This window comes from Schistocerca piceifrons, chromosome 2 (genome assembly GCF_021461385.2).
Source record: "Schistocerca piceifrons isolate TAMUIC-IGC-003096 chromosome 2, iqSchPice1.1, whole genome shotgun sequence".
NCBI classification, from domain to species: Eukaryota; Metazoa; Arthropoda; class Insecta; order Orthoptera; family Acrididae; genus Schistocerca; species Schistocerca piceifrons.
In genome coordinates, this window is record NC_060139.1 from 268,637,975 (window position 1) to 268,653,160 (window position 15,186).

At 38.2% G+C, this 15,186-nt stretch overlaps 1 protein-coding gene across 1 annotated transcript in view; it reads right to left on the bottom strand.

Moving 5' to 3' along the window:
- Positions 1-15,186, bottom strand: part of LOC124777699 — a 103,068-nt gene that overhangs the window by 79,994 nt on the left and 7,888 nt on the right. Inside the window, exons 2-3 of the mRNA XM_047253184.1 lie at positions 12,035-12,160; positions 10,508-10,634 (exon numbers count right to left, since the gene is read on the bottom strand). Coding sequence (XP_047109140.1) covers positions 10,508-10,634; positions 12,035-12,160 — 253 coding nt within the window. The remainder of the gene's footprint in view (positions 1-10,507; positions 10,635-12,034; positions 12,161-15,186) is intronic.

Sequence of the window (15,186 nt, forward strand, 5' to 3'; positions counted from 1 at the left end):
TATCTCTACAGAGTGCTACACCCAGGTATTTGTATGAGTTTGCCAGTTTCAACAGTGACTCACAGAAATTGTAATAATTCCTATATGACAGTTTTTCATTTTGTGAAGTGCATAATTTTACATTTCTCAACATGTAAAGCAAGTTGCCAATCTTTGCACCACTTTGAAATCTTCATGCTCTGACTGAGTATTTATGCAGTTTCTTTCAGATAGTGCTTCATTATAGAAAACTCCATCATCTGTGAAAAGTCTTAAGTGCACATTAATGTTGCCCGCAAGGTCATTAATATACAACATGAACAGTAAGGGTCCCAACACACTTCCCTGGGGAACACCCAAAGTTACTTCTGGATCTTGTGATAATTCTCCATCCAGAATAATTTTCTGCAACCTCCATACCAAAAAATCCTCAATCTAGTCTTGAATATTGCTTGATACTCCATACACTCATTAGACAGTAGGTCTGTAGATCATTTTGATGCTCTTCTTGTAAAAGTGTGACCTCTGCTTTCTTCTAACTACATCTACATCCACATGTATACTCTGCAAACCACTGTGAGGTGCATGACAGAGGGTCCATCCCATTGTACCAGTTGTTAGGGTTTCTTCCGTACCATTCACATATGGAGTGTGGAAAGAATGATTGTCTAAATGCCTCTGTGCATGCAGCAATTATTCTAATCTTATCCTCATAATCCCTATGTGAGCAATACATAGTGGGTTGTAGTATATTCCTAGAGCCATAATTTAAAGCCATTTCTTGAAACTTTGTTAATAGACATTCCGGGAATAGTTTACGTCTACCTTCAAGAGTCTTCTAGTTCAGTTCTGTCAGTACCTCTTTGACACTCTCCTTGGTACTAAACAAACCTGTGGCCACTCGAGCTGCCCTTCTCTGTATACATTCAATATCCCCTGTTAGTTCTGTCTGGAATGGGTCCCACACACTTGAGCAATATTTTAGAACTGGTCACACAAGTGATTTGTAAGCAATCTCCTTTGTAGACTGATTGCACTTCCCCAGTATTCTACCAATAAACCATAGTCTATCACTTGCCTCACCCATGACTGAACTTATGTGATCACTCCATTTTATATCCCTACAAAGTGTTATTGCCTTATTTGTATGAGTTAGCTGATTCCAACAGTAACTCATTGATAATATAGTCATAGGATACTATATTTTTACTACTGAGCATGGTTGTTTGTTAATGGGATCTAGAATAGATTATATCTAAAAGGGAGGCTAACTCAGCCACTAAATTAGTATAGAAACTAATAAGGATTCCGTTGGGTCCTGGAACTTCGTTCAGTTTGCTGCTGTTTCTCAGTGCTACCGACACTATCATTTCACTCAATTGTTCAGTGCTATGAGAATTAAATTGGGAAAATACTCCAGTGTTTTCCATTGTAAAAGAACATTTAAAAACAAAGTATAGCTACAATCATACATAAAACATGACACTGAAAAAAAAAACCATGTGTTATTAGTGACCACTTCTGCACATTATGTGATTATGGGTAATAGACTACCATTTCCTGCAAGTGTCAGTATCTATTGTAAACCCATCTTTATCTTTGTAGTTTGTTGATAAATGTTATTCTAGAAGAACGGAAGTGAAACTGCATAAAAAATAAGCAAACAGAAGTACATTAACAGTAGCAATTTAATGTAGGCCTAAGTGAAAAAAAATCATTGGCTTCATTTAAAGCAATAATTTCCTGTTCCTTTCCTACATTACATCTACATGATTACTCTGCAATTCACAATTAAGTGCCTGAAAGAGGGTTCATCAAACCATCTTCAAGCTATTTCTCTGCTGTTCCATTCTTGAACGGCACGTAGGAAAAACGAGTGCTTAAATCTTTCTGTGTCTGCTCTGATTTCTCTTATTTTATTATTCTGAAAATTTCTCTCTAGTTGGATGCCAATAAAATATTTTCGTAATTGGATGAGAAAGCTGATGATTCATATTTCATGAGAAGTTCCTGGCGCAATGAAAAATGCCTTTTTTTAAATGATTGCCACCCCAATTCACATATCATGCCCATGGAACTCTCCCCTGTTTCATGATAAGAGAAAATGATCTGCCCTTCTTTGAACTTCCACCATCAGTCCCATATTATGTGGATGCTACACTGCACAGCAATACTCCAGAAGAGGACAGACAAGTGTGGTGTAAGCACTCTCTTTCATAGAGCTGTTGGACTTTCTAAGCATTCTGCCAATAAATTGCAGCCTTGGTTTGCTTTCCCCACTACATTGTCTATGTGGCTGTTCCAACTTAAGTTATTCATAACTGTAATCTCTAAATATTTAATTTAATTAACAGCCTTTAGATTCATCTGATTTATTATGTAACAAAAATATACTGGATTTCTGTTAGTACTCATGTGGGTGACTTCACACTTTTCATTATCTAGATTCAATTGCCACTTTTCACACAATACAGAAATCTCATTTAAATCATTTTGTAATTTGTTTTGACCATCTGGTGACTTTACAAGATGGTAAATGACAGCATCATCTGTAAACAGTCTAAGAGGGTTATTCAGATTGTCTCCTATATCCTTTATGTAGATCAGGAACAGCAGAGGGCCCATAAATCTTCCTTAGGGAGCACCAGGTATTACTCCTGTTTTACTCGATGACTTTCCATCAGTTATTAGGAACTGAGACTTTTCTTACAGGCACTCACAAATCCAGTCGCACAACTGAGGTAACACACAATTTGATTAGAAGTTGCTTGTGAGGAACAGTGTTAAAAGCCTTATGGAATGTGTGCTCAGTGTGACATCCGCTGTTGATAGCACTCATTACTTCAAGAGGATAAAGAGCTAGTTATGTTACACAAGAATGTTCTTTTCTGAATTTGTGCTGACTATTTGTCTATAATACCTTGGGATAAGAGGAAGAAATAATACTCAAAAGCAGTGAAAATTGCAATATAGAAAAGAAGGAAATGGCAAACTGTATTAATAAGTATTTCTTAAATGTACCACATTCACTAAACTTAAACTTCACAAAACAAAAAATAATACATGCTCCAAGGGTTGCCTGCAGCATTAATATTCCTTCAACAAATGAACAGGAAGTAATTAGAATGATTAGAAGCTTAAAACCAAAAATGGCAGCAGGTGTTGATGATGTAACAGTTTCAATCATAATAAGGACTGCAGTGCAGACTGCAAAACCTTTAGCACATATTGCAAATTTATCCTTTAGTGAAGGTGGGTTTCCTCAGCGACTGAAGATCTCAAAAGTGAGGACACTATTTAAAAATGGAGACAGACATAAAATAGAAAACTACCATCCCATATCACTTCTTCCTGCTTCCTCCAAAATATTAGAGAAACTGATGAAATTGAGAGTCACTGGTTAACTAGACAATAATAAACTTTGTAATAGTAATCAAACATGGTTTCCGTGCAAAATGGAGCACAGAAACTGCAGTCATAGACTACACTCAAGAAATAATTAAAAATTTGGAGAGAAACAAAAGTGCAGTAGGAATCAATTTAGATCTATCTAAAGCTTTCAATATGGTCTGCCATGAAATCCTCCTTGATAAGCTGGAAGCAGCAGGTATTAGAGGAAGAGTTAAAATGTGGTTTGAGTCAGATCTCAAAAACAGATCTCACATTGTAGAGCTCACCACTGTAAATTCAAATAAAAAAATAAGGTTAGTTTCAGAAGCAAACGTAGTTCCTTTAGGAGTACCCCAGGGCAGCATCTTAGGGCCACTACTCTTTCTCATATATGTCAATGATTTACAGTTACAATATGATACAGCAAAATTTGTACTATATGCTACTAAATCACTGTTTCTATTCCGTACATGAATTTCTTGAAACACATTTTAATTACTTGCAATAAGCTGTTTATTCAGTTGTAGATGTTTCTACTTAGTAAGATAATTTAATTATTGTATCTTATCTATATTCTGTCTGTATCTCATATATATATTCTGCTATGTGAACTATGTACCACAATATTTTAATTACTTGTAATAAGCTGTATCTTCACTTGTAGATATTTCTACTTACAAGGGAACCTCCCCATCGCACCCCCCTCAGATTTAGTTATAAGTTGGCACAGTGGATAGGCCTTGAAAAACTGAACACAGATCACTCAAGAAAACAAGAAGAAGTTGTGTGGAACTATGAGAAAAATAAGCAAAATATACAAACTGAGTAGTCTATGCGGAAGATAGGCAACATCAAGGTTGACGCCAGCTCAAGAGTGCTGTGGTCTCGTGGCTAGCGTGAGCAACTGCGGAATGAGAGGTCCTTGGTTCAAGTCTTCCCTTGAGAGAAACATTTAATTTTTTATTTTCAGACAATTATTTTGCGAAGCTGCACAGGTAAACAGAGCAGTATTGTTTACGTGATCAGGTGTCATTTATCAAAGTTCAGGCACTCACACATAATCAACTTCGCTCTCCAAAATTCCAGGACATGTTCAGATTTGCTTGGACATATACAGGATTTGACAGTCTACACATGGAAAAATTTGAAAGTGTTAAAAACATATGTTTTGACAGAGCACAGGGAAAACTGCACGACTGTGAAACTGTTGCATTTATTTGTTGCAGTTTATGTGACAAACTCTTACGTTTTCATCATTTTTTTGGGAGTGATTATCACATCCACAAGAAAACCTAAATCGGGCAAGGTAGAAGAATATTTTTACCGATTCGTCAAGTGTACAAGTTAGGTGGGTCGACAACGTATTTCTGTCATGTGACGCATATGCCGTCACCAGTGTCGTATAGAATATATCAGACGTGTTTTCCTGTCTAGGAATCGCACGGTTTTGCGGTGCGGTCGCAAAACACATACACTAATCTTATTACAGTGAACAGAGACGTCAATGAACGAACGGACAGATCATAACTTTGCGAAAATAAAGAAAGTAAACTTTTCACTCGAGGGAAGACTTGAACCAATGACCCCTCGTTCCACGGGGGCTCACACTAACCATGCGACCACGGCGCTCCTGTCCTCAAACTACCCTTGATGTTGCCTATCCTGTGCATGGACTAATCAGTTTGTATATTTTGCTTATTTTTTCATAGTTCCACACAACTTCTTCCTGTTTTCTCAGTTGATCTGTGTTCAGTTTTTCAAGGCCTATCCACTGTGCCAACTTATAACTAAATCTGAGGGGGGTGCGTGGGGAGGTTCCCTTGTTAGTAAGATAATTTAATTATTGTTTGTTACTCATATTCTGTCTGTATCTCTTATATGAATTCTGCTATGTGCAGTATGCACCACCATCATCTCTCATCACACACAACCTTTTTTATATTTTATCTATATATCCTGTATGTATTCTGCTATGTGAGTTATGTGCCACTATTGTCATCTCTCGTCATATACCATCTTAACATAATTTTTCAAATTGACTTGTCCTATATTATGATGTACTTCGCTGTACAAGTTGTATGATCTACAGGACCAATAATAAATCAAATCAAATCAAATCAGATGACACAAGTCTGATAGTGAGTGACATTAAAAACTCGTTACAGTCAACTCCTGACAAAATCCTAAAAAGTATTGAGACTTGGTTCAGTGCAAATAAACTTACACTCAATGCAAAGAAAACAAATTACATACAGTTTGGTAAAATGATTAATGATGAAGACATTAATCTAGAACTGGATGACAGACTAATAGAGAGAGTGCATTTTGCAAAAGTGTTAGGAATGCATATAGATGAAGCTATGAATTGGAAACACCATGTAAAATTTCTTACACACAGACTTAACTCAGCCTGCTTTGCACTGAGAGTTATTGCAAATGTTTGCACTCTAGAAGGCATCAGAATGGCATACTTTGGATACTTTCATTCTGTCAACTACTGACAAAATCCTAAAAAATATTGAGACTTGGTTCAGTGCAAGCTACGATCTACTCTCTTCTGCAAGAAGGAAGTCAGTACCAAGACTATGTTATCTGTGCACCGTTCAATCTTTCGACCAACTTTGTTGTATGGGAGCGAAAGCTGGGTGGATTCAGGTTACCTAATCAATAAGGTTGAGGTTACGGATATGAAAGTAGCTAGGATGATTGCAGGTACTAGTAGATGGGAACAATGGCAGGAGGATGTGCACAATGAGGAAATCAAAGAAAAACTGGGAATGAACTCTATAGATGTAGCAGTCAGGGTGAACAGGCTTAGATGGTGGGGTCGTGTTACACACATGGGAGAGGCAAGGTTACCCAAGAGACTCATGGGTTCAGCAGTAGAGGGTAGGAGGAGTTGGAGTAGACCAAGGAGAAGGTACCTGAATTCTGTTAAGAATGATTTTGAAGTAATAGGCTTAACATCAGAAGAGGCACCAATGTTAGCACTGAATAGGGGATCATGGAGGAATTTTATAAGGGGGAATATGTTCCAGACTGAACGCTGAAAGGCATAATCAGTCTTAAAGGATGATGATGATGATGATGATGATGATGATGTTGCCTCATTTGGAACAGTGTTCTGGGCCAGCTCAAAATCTAATTTGAAAGACATTTTTATTTTATAAAAACAGGCTGTTCGAATAATTACCCACAGTCCAACACAAGCTCACTGCAGACCCCTTTTGGAAAAGTTAGGAATACTTACTCTGCCATCAGTCTATATACTTCAATGTGTACTCTTAACCAAAGCTAATTTAAGCAATCTCCACACAAATGCAGACTGTCACAACTAGAATACGAAGTCAGAAGCATTGAAGCCGCATGGGAATTAAGCTTTATAATGCAGTGCCTCAGTACATTAAAGATTTAAAGGACAATACAAATTTTAAATTGGAACTTAGAAAAATTTTAATTGATAAATGTTGCTACTCAATAAATGAATATCTTGAATACCAAGAAAATGACTTTACAAACTAACCTCCAAAATTTTCTACCTTCGTTTGTTTCAGCTTTTATTATACTTTACCATCTATAGTACTAGTTGTATATTGTTACTGAGAAACAAATTACTATAAACCATTTATGTGGAAAGAAACTGTGTTTGCTGTCATTTATTATAGACAATTTCATTTTCTACATTCTATATTTTAATTTCTGTGTATGACAAATCCAGTTGCAGACAATTTCATTTTGTATATTCAATATTGTTAATTTCTATGTATGGCAAGTCCAATATCGTTTGTACACTAACACAGATGCTAAATAAATAAATAAATAAAATAAATAAATAATTTGTTTTCTTTGAGGTAATTCATAATGTTTGAGCACAGTATATGTTCCAAAATACTACTGTAAATTGACATTAGCAATATGGGTCTGTAATTCAGTGGATTATTTCCTTTCTAGGGTAGTGGTGAGACTTTCAAAACTTTCCCATCTTGAGGTACAGATCTTTCAATGAATGAGAGGTTGAATATGACTGCTAAGTGTGGAGCTGTTGTATGAGATCCTGAAAGGAACGTGGCTGGTATGCAGTCTGGACTCTTATTAAATGATTTAAGCTGCTTCAATACACTGAGGATATCTACTTCTAAGTTACTCATATTAGCAAGTTGTTCTAGATTCAGATTCTGGAATAATTATTTCATCTTCTGTGCTGAAGGTGTTTCAGAAAACTTTGTTTAGTAACTCAGCTTTAATGCCACTGTCATCAGTGACATCACTATTGTTATCATGCAGTGAAGATATTGATTGCATCATGCTGTTTGTGTACTTTACATATGACCAGAATCTCTTTGGATTTTCTGCTAGATTTTGGGACAGATTTTTCATTGTGGAAACTGTTAAAAGCATCTGGCATTGAAGTTCCCAATAAATCTCTCAACTACCATTGATACTATTTCTCTGAATTCAAACAATATCTGGTCTATGCTTACATAGTCAGTTTGGAAGGAGTGAAGACCGGCTCTTAGAAAGGCTTTGAGCAAATTATTATCTACTTTTTAAAAAGAAGAATTTTGAATTTATTTTTGTTAGGTTTGGATGTTTGATATTCAGTCTCACTGCAACAACTTTGTGGTCACTTATTTTTGTATCTGTCATAATTCTCCCTATCCGGTCAGGATTATTTGTTGCTAAGAGAAGTATGTTTTCTCTACAACTGGGCTCCTGAAGTAACTGTTCAAAATTATTTTCTGAGAAAGCATTCAGTACAATTTTGGATTGTGTTTTATGCCTACTGATGGCTTTAAACTCTTTTTTTGCCAGAATGTTGTAGATAGATTGAAGTCACCAACAACTATAATTTACTATGTAAAGAGCACAGCATATAACAGTATAGTGATAGTTTATTGTTATTAATGATATTAATTGTTATTAATAATATTAATTGTTGGTGATACAATGTATGGATACAGTTTTTAACAGCTGTTTCATTTTTGTTAATGCATGGCAAGATTTGTTCTGCCTCCTTGAAGTTTATCTTTCATGGTGGGACTCATGGAATATGGTGGAAGAATGAATAAATGAATGAGTGAATGGATAAAGATGTGTGGCCAGAGCATCTGATGATGTGTTAAACAGATATGTTATTGTTACCACACAATGCTGTCTTGGATTGGATTCTATGATTTGGCATACACACCAAATACATGACTTGTTTGTATAATGTCCTGGAATCAGTTTACCTAACCACCTCCTCACTTCCATTCTCACACTGAGTGGAATTTTACCTTCAGTCTAGGTTCTCAAAAAATCCATTACAGGCAATCCATAAACAGGTCCAGAGGGGAAGAAATTACTTTTGTTATCAAGACTGTGCCTCAAAATGAGATATTCTGTTACTTTAATGAAATTTATGGCAGTCAAAAAGGTAACTGAGAAACAAATTAGATAAATAAGGAAGGCTGATGTCCAATGTCACATACACAATGAAGTCATTAGAGGTGTATAACATGACTGCATTGGACAAAGCCGGGAACAAAATTGGCCGTTGCCTTTTGAAAAGCAAAATCTCACCATCCATTCTAAGCAAATCTACTGAAATCATGAAAAATCCAAATATGAATGGTAGAATTGCAACTTGCTCATTTCATCATCATCATCATCATCATCATTCGTGACAATGGCTAGATTGGATTGTGAAAAAAATGGACTTGTCAACATTGGGACTTTGTAAGAACGCTGATGACCGCAGTGGAGTGCCCAACAAACCAAACATAATCTTCACCATCATCCTATATTCTTCTGTATTTGCCTAAAACATTGTACAATCATGCTTTAGCACAACTCTGATGTAAATTCAGATGGAATTCCTAACACTCATTAGTGTTAGATTAACGATCTGATTTCAAGCGAGTAGGAAAGTGTTTTGTGTCCTGGGAAAAATGATGGGAGTCTTTGGATTGCAGATTTTAGGTAGGCCTACTGGTGAACTGAGTAAAAAGTGCATTCAGTGAAGGATTTGAAAACAGCAATGACACTATGCCTGTGGTGACTGCGATTATATACAGGGTTATTACAAATGATTGAAGCGATTTCACAGCTCTACAATAACTTTATTATTTGAGATATTTTCACAATGCTTTGCACAGACATACAAAAACTCAAAAAGTTTTTTTAGGCATTCACAAATGTTCGATATGTGCCCCTTTAGTGATTCGGCAGACATCAAGCCGATAATCAAGTTCCTCCCACACTCGGCGCAGCATGTCCCCATCAATGAGTTCGAAACGGTAAGGCTTCTGCTTTAGCCTTTTCCGTAAGATTTTCCAAAGCGTCGGCTGTGGTACGTTTAGCTCCCAGCTTGCTTTATTCGTCGACTTCCGCGGGCTACGCGTGAAACTTGCCCGCACGCGTTCAACCGTTTCTTCGCTCACTGCAGGCCGACCCGTTGATTTCCCCTTACAGAGGCATCCAGAAGCTTTAAACTGCGCATACCATCGCCGAATGGAGTTAGCAGTTGGTGGATCTTTGTTGAACTTCGTCCTGAAGTGTCGTTGCACTGTTATGACTGACTGATGTGAGTGCATTTCAAGCACGACATACGCTTTCTCGTCTCCTGTCGCCATTTTGTCTCACTGCGCTCTCGAGCGCTCTGGTGGCAGAAACCTGAAGTGCGGCTTCAGCCGAACAAAACTTTATGAGTTTTCTACGTATCTGTAGTGTGTCATGACCATATGTCAATGAACGGAGCTACAGTGAATTTATGAAATCGCTTCAATCATTTGTAATAGCCCTGTATCTTGGAAATAACATTAAAGTAAAGGATATGAATATCACGGATTTTTATTCTTGGACTTTTGGACTTCAGCACATAGTGCAGGTATGTAATTATGAGAGCTGATATGTATATAGTACTAGATATAGTTCTGGAGACTGGCATGCATTGTCCTCTACTTCACAACCTGTGTGCCCTATTTCCCATTCCCATCATTTTCTGACTAATGGGAAAAAAAGAAATCCTCATATGCAGTTTGTGTGGTGGTGAGTACTGCTGTAACTGTTCGTACTTCATTGTCTGGTAAGTGTATTGATGAGATATACAAATATAAATGATAAATAACAGGCACTTTGTTGTCTTGTTATTACATACTTCAGTGTTTCTGTACAGCGGCATTCTGCAGCACATGGATCTTCAACTTCATCATAAAGAACTGTTCCTTTCTCATAAACTATTCCTTTGTACTGGCACTTTTTGTCATCTATTACATCAAGAAAACCTGGAAAAGAAAAAAAAGTGTGAGAATGTTGTTAAACATAAATGCTGTTGGATAGGCACAGGCTAAATTAAGTCAAATGATTTTTTTGTTCAAAATAATTTGTGTTCCACAATACCAATAAAATGTGGTAACATATCGATTTGTTACATAAAACAGTAATTTTACAGAGTTATGTAGATGGAGCATGAAATTTTAAATTGAGTCTATTGCACACAGACATAAGGTTAGAAGCGAATCATAATTATTAGAAAAAGGTGACACAGGTGAAAGTATAGATAGCTAATGCAAAAACATTTGTAGATGGAGCATGAAATTTTAAATTGAGTCTATTGCACACAGACATGATGTTAGAAGTGAATCATAATTATTAGAAAAAACTGACACAGGTGAAAGTATAGATTGCTGAGGCAAAAACATTCTGGCAGACATGAGTTTTCAAGTGAGCTGTTTACGAGATCATTGAAAACTGTAGTTATGGTCTTCCATACAAGTTCACTCAGATGGGGACCTAATCAGAAACTTTAAATTTCAAACACATTTTTACTAACTAGGACAATAATTCATTCTTATAACCATACCTTCACAATTATCTTACAAATGGCTCATCTGCAGACCTATGTTTACTAGACATTTTTGCTCCTATTATTATATTCCTTTGACCCATTTATATTAATAATAAAACACCCTGTATATTGGTGTGTATGCTCTCAGCCACTTTAGGTTTAGATGACAGTCTATATAACCTTACGTTGACAGAACTAGCAAATTTTGTCTTTTTTGAGATATAGAGAAGATGGACTAAGATTAGTAACTGAATGTTTTATTGGCTTTCAGATTCAATTATAAAAGGTGCAGAATCAATCAAGGACAGTTTAACTTGAATTACAAGGAAATAGCATATTTAGTCCATAATACCAGAAGTTGACTACTGAGTATAGACTGAGACTATTATTCGGTAACTCTCACAATATAGAGAAAACATCTTGTGAAGCAATATTGAATACACTCTCTGATAACTGCCTTGACCTAGGGCAACTACCTAGACATGACAGAAAGATTTTAGAGCTCTCACAACAGATGCAAGTAAGCCAATAAATAACTTAGGATTAATGGCTATAATGTAATTACAGTGCAAATGGCCGCTGAACATAAAAAGAGAAACGATTGGAGGGGGAGGAAGGAAATGGGGTAGAGAACATGGAGACAGAGATAGATAGATAGATAGATAGAGAGAGAGAGAGGAACCACACTTAGTTATGTCCATATAACTGGGCACCATTAGGAACTGGATGCATGATTTGTTTACCGTTTCAGTGTATGTAATACATATATACACAAAAATTATAATACAATTGCTCTTATTATCACAAATTCCCCCTTATGAATGAGTAATTACTTACTACAGTCAAAGGCAGCTGGACAACAGGCATCACTGTTGTTATAAGGATGGCAAGTCAGTTCCCGGTAGTACCTCAACATGGCATAGTTGTGGCACTTGTCAGGAAAACATTCTTTATTCTGTGAAACTGTAACATAAACATATATTTCATATAGATGGATCCACAAATAATCTTTACTGAAGAGATCGCTGCTCATACCCCTATACAAGGAGGATAATGGAATATATCCACAAAACTATCATTCAATATCACTGACATCCATTTGTTGTAGCATCTCAGACATATCCCAAGCTCAGACAGAATGAGGTATGTCGAACAAAATTACCTCTTTCAAGGCAACAAGCATGAATTTCAAAAATATCAGTTGTAATGAGATATTTATTTCAAATGGCCACAACTAAAAGTGCAGAAGCCCAAAAACAAAACTCCTGTGGATTAATTCAACATATGATCATTCGTTGCCCACAGTTGGAGGTCCATGGATCCATTGCATGTTTGAGATACTTTTTAACGTTCTAAATACACTCCTGGAAATTGAAATAAGAACACCGTGAATTCATTGTCCCAGGAAGGGGAAACTTTATTGACACATTCCTGGGGTCAGATACATCACATGATCACACTGACAGAACCACAGGCACATAGACACAGGCAACAGAGCATGCACAATGTCGGCACTAGTACAGTGTATATCCACCTTTCGCAGCAATGCAGGCTGCTATTCTCCCATGGAGACGATCGTAGAGATGCTGGATGTAGTCCTGTGGAACGGCTTGCCATGCCATTTCCACCTGGCGCCTCAGTTGGACCAGCGTTCGTGCTGGACGTGCAGACCGCGTGAGACGACGCTTCATCCAGTCCCAAACATGCTCAATGGGGACAGATCCGGAGATCTTGCTGGCCAGGGTAGTTGACTTACACCTTCTAGAGCACGTTGGGTGGCACAGGATACATGCGGACGTGCATTGTCCTGTTGGAACAGCAAGTTCCCTTGCCGGTCTAGGAATGGTAGAACAATGGGTTCGATGACGTACCGTGCACTATTCAGTGTCCCCTCGACGATCATCAGTGGTGTACGGCCAGTGTAGGAGATCGCTCCCCACACCATGACGCCGGGTGTTGGCCCTGTGTGCCTCGGTCGTATGCAGTCCTGATTGTGGCGCTCACCTGCACGGCGCGAAACACGCATACGACCATCATTGGCACCAAGGCAGAAGCGACTCTCATCGCTGAAGACGACACGTCTCCATTCGTCCCTCCATTCACGCCTGTCGCGACACCACTGGAGGCGGGCTGCACGATGTTGGGGCGTGAGCGGAAGACGGCCTAACGGTGTGCGGGACCGTAGCCCAGCTTCATGGAGACGGTTGCGAATGGTCCTCGCCGATACCCCAGGAGCAACAGTGTCCCTAATTTGCTGGGAAGTGGCGGTGCGGTCCCCTACGGCACTGCGTAGGATCCTACGGTCTTGGAGTGCATCCGTGTGTCGCTGCGGTCCGGTCCCAGGTCGACGGGCACGTGCACCTTCCGCCGACCACTGGCGACAACATCGATGTACTGTGGAGACCTCACGCCCCACGTGTTGAGCAATTCGGCGGTACGTCCACCCGGCCTCCCGCATGCCCACTATACGCCCTCGCACAAAGTCCGTCAACTGCACATACGGTTCACGTCCACGCTGTCGCGGTATGCTACCAGTGTTAAAGACTGCGATGGAGCTCCGTATGCCACGGCAAACTGGCTGACACTGACGGCGGCGGTGCACAAATGCTGCGCAGCTAGCGCCATTCGACGGCCAACACCGCGGTTCCTGGTGTGTCCGCTGTGCCGTGCGTGTGATCATTGCTTGTACAGCCCTCTCGCAGTGTCCGGAGCAAGTATGGTAGGTCTGACACATCAGTGTCAATGTGTTCTTTTTTCCATTTCCAGGAGTGTACATCTGTTAAGACATCAGGGGAAAACTTTCATGGTACTAGAGAGAGCAGTAGAGGGACGATTCACAAATTGCAGAAGTAGTAACATGATGCTGAGAGGAACAGGGTTCAAGTACCTGTGTCAAAGCACAAGTGAAATCCACACATTAAATACTTCATTGATGGTATTGATAAATATCTTATTTATTAAGCAGAAATTTTAGTTATATGAATAATATAAAGAGTACTATCTTTACAAAAACATCACAGCATTTGTCACAACCTCTGAAAAAACTTTTCCTTCTATGGGATTGGTGCCTGAATGAATGAATCATTATGTGTCTAAGAGAGGACATACATGTAACTTTCCATTTCATCTCTATGTCATTTAGGAGACATTTTGAGTTGTGCGTTCAGGGAAATGACTAAATGAGCATTCGATTTCACACCCATCTTAAATGTACTTCCCACCACAAGAAGATCCATCTAAGGACACTCAACTGTGTACAGCAAGGTGCATCTACCAACCAAAACTTTGAATGTTCCTAGTACCCTAACTAAAATTGACAAGAATTACATCTGATATAACTTGCACACAGTTGGTTTAAGTCCATCATATACATGGTAGAAACCCGTGTTCTGTTTAAAAAATTACAATTTGTTGTTGTAACTCTCTGTAAAATAACTAAATAAACTGTGTTCATAACACCACAGGAGAAGTAATGTTTCTTACATATGCCTGTCTTTCCTTTCACTTAATATTTTGTAAGTTACAGATTGAAATACCTTATCTGAAACACGCAGCACAATGAAGCACAATCTTAAATAAGCTGCAAAACGTTCAAGTACATCTCAATAAGAATTCATCATGGTGCAAAGATTGACAGCATGCTTTAAATGCTCACCAATGTAAAATTTTGCATGTCACAAAATGAGAAAGTGTAGTATTCTATGACTACAATATCTATGAGTCACAACTGAAGTTAGTCAGTCCATACAAAACCTGGGTCCAACAAGTTTTGGGGGATGTGGAGTGAAATAATCAGACTGGTTCAGTTGTAGGCAAAGCATTTCCATTTACATGCTCTTCAAAAAAAGATGGTCAGAATAGGTATCGTGATGTCAGCCTGACCCATACTGTAACATGAGGTGGGTTCCTGTCCAACTTTTGCACATAATAGAGATTTTCCTTAGAGCAGAAAACCACATTACATCTGTGTGAACAGTGATATCTTGCAC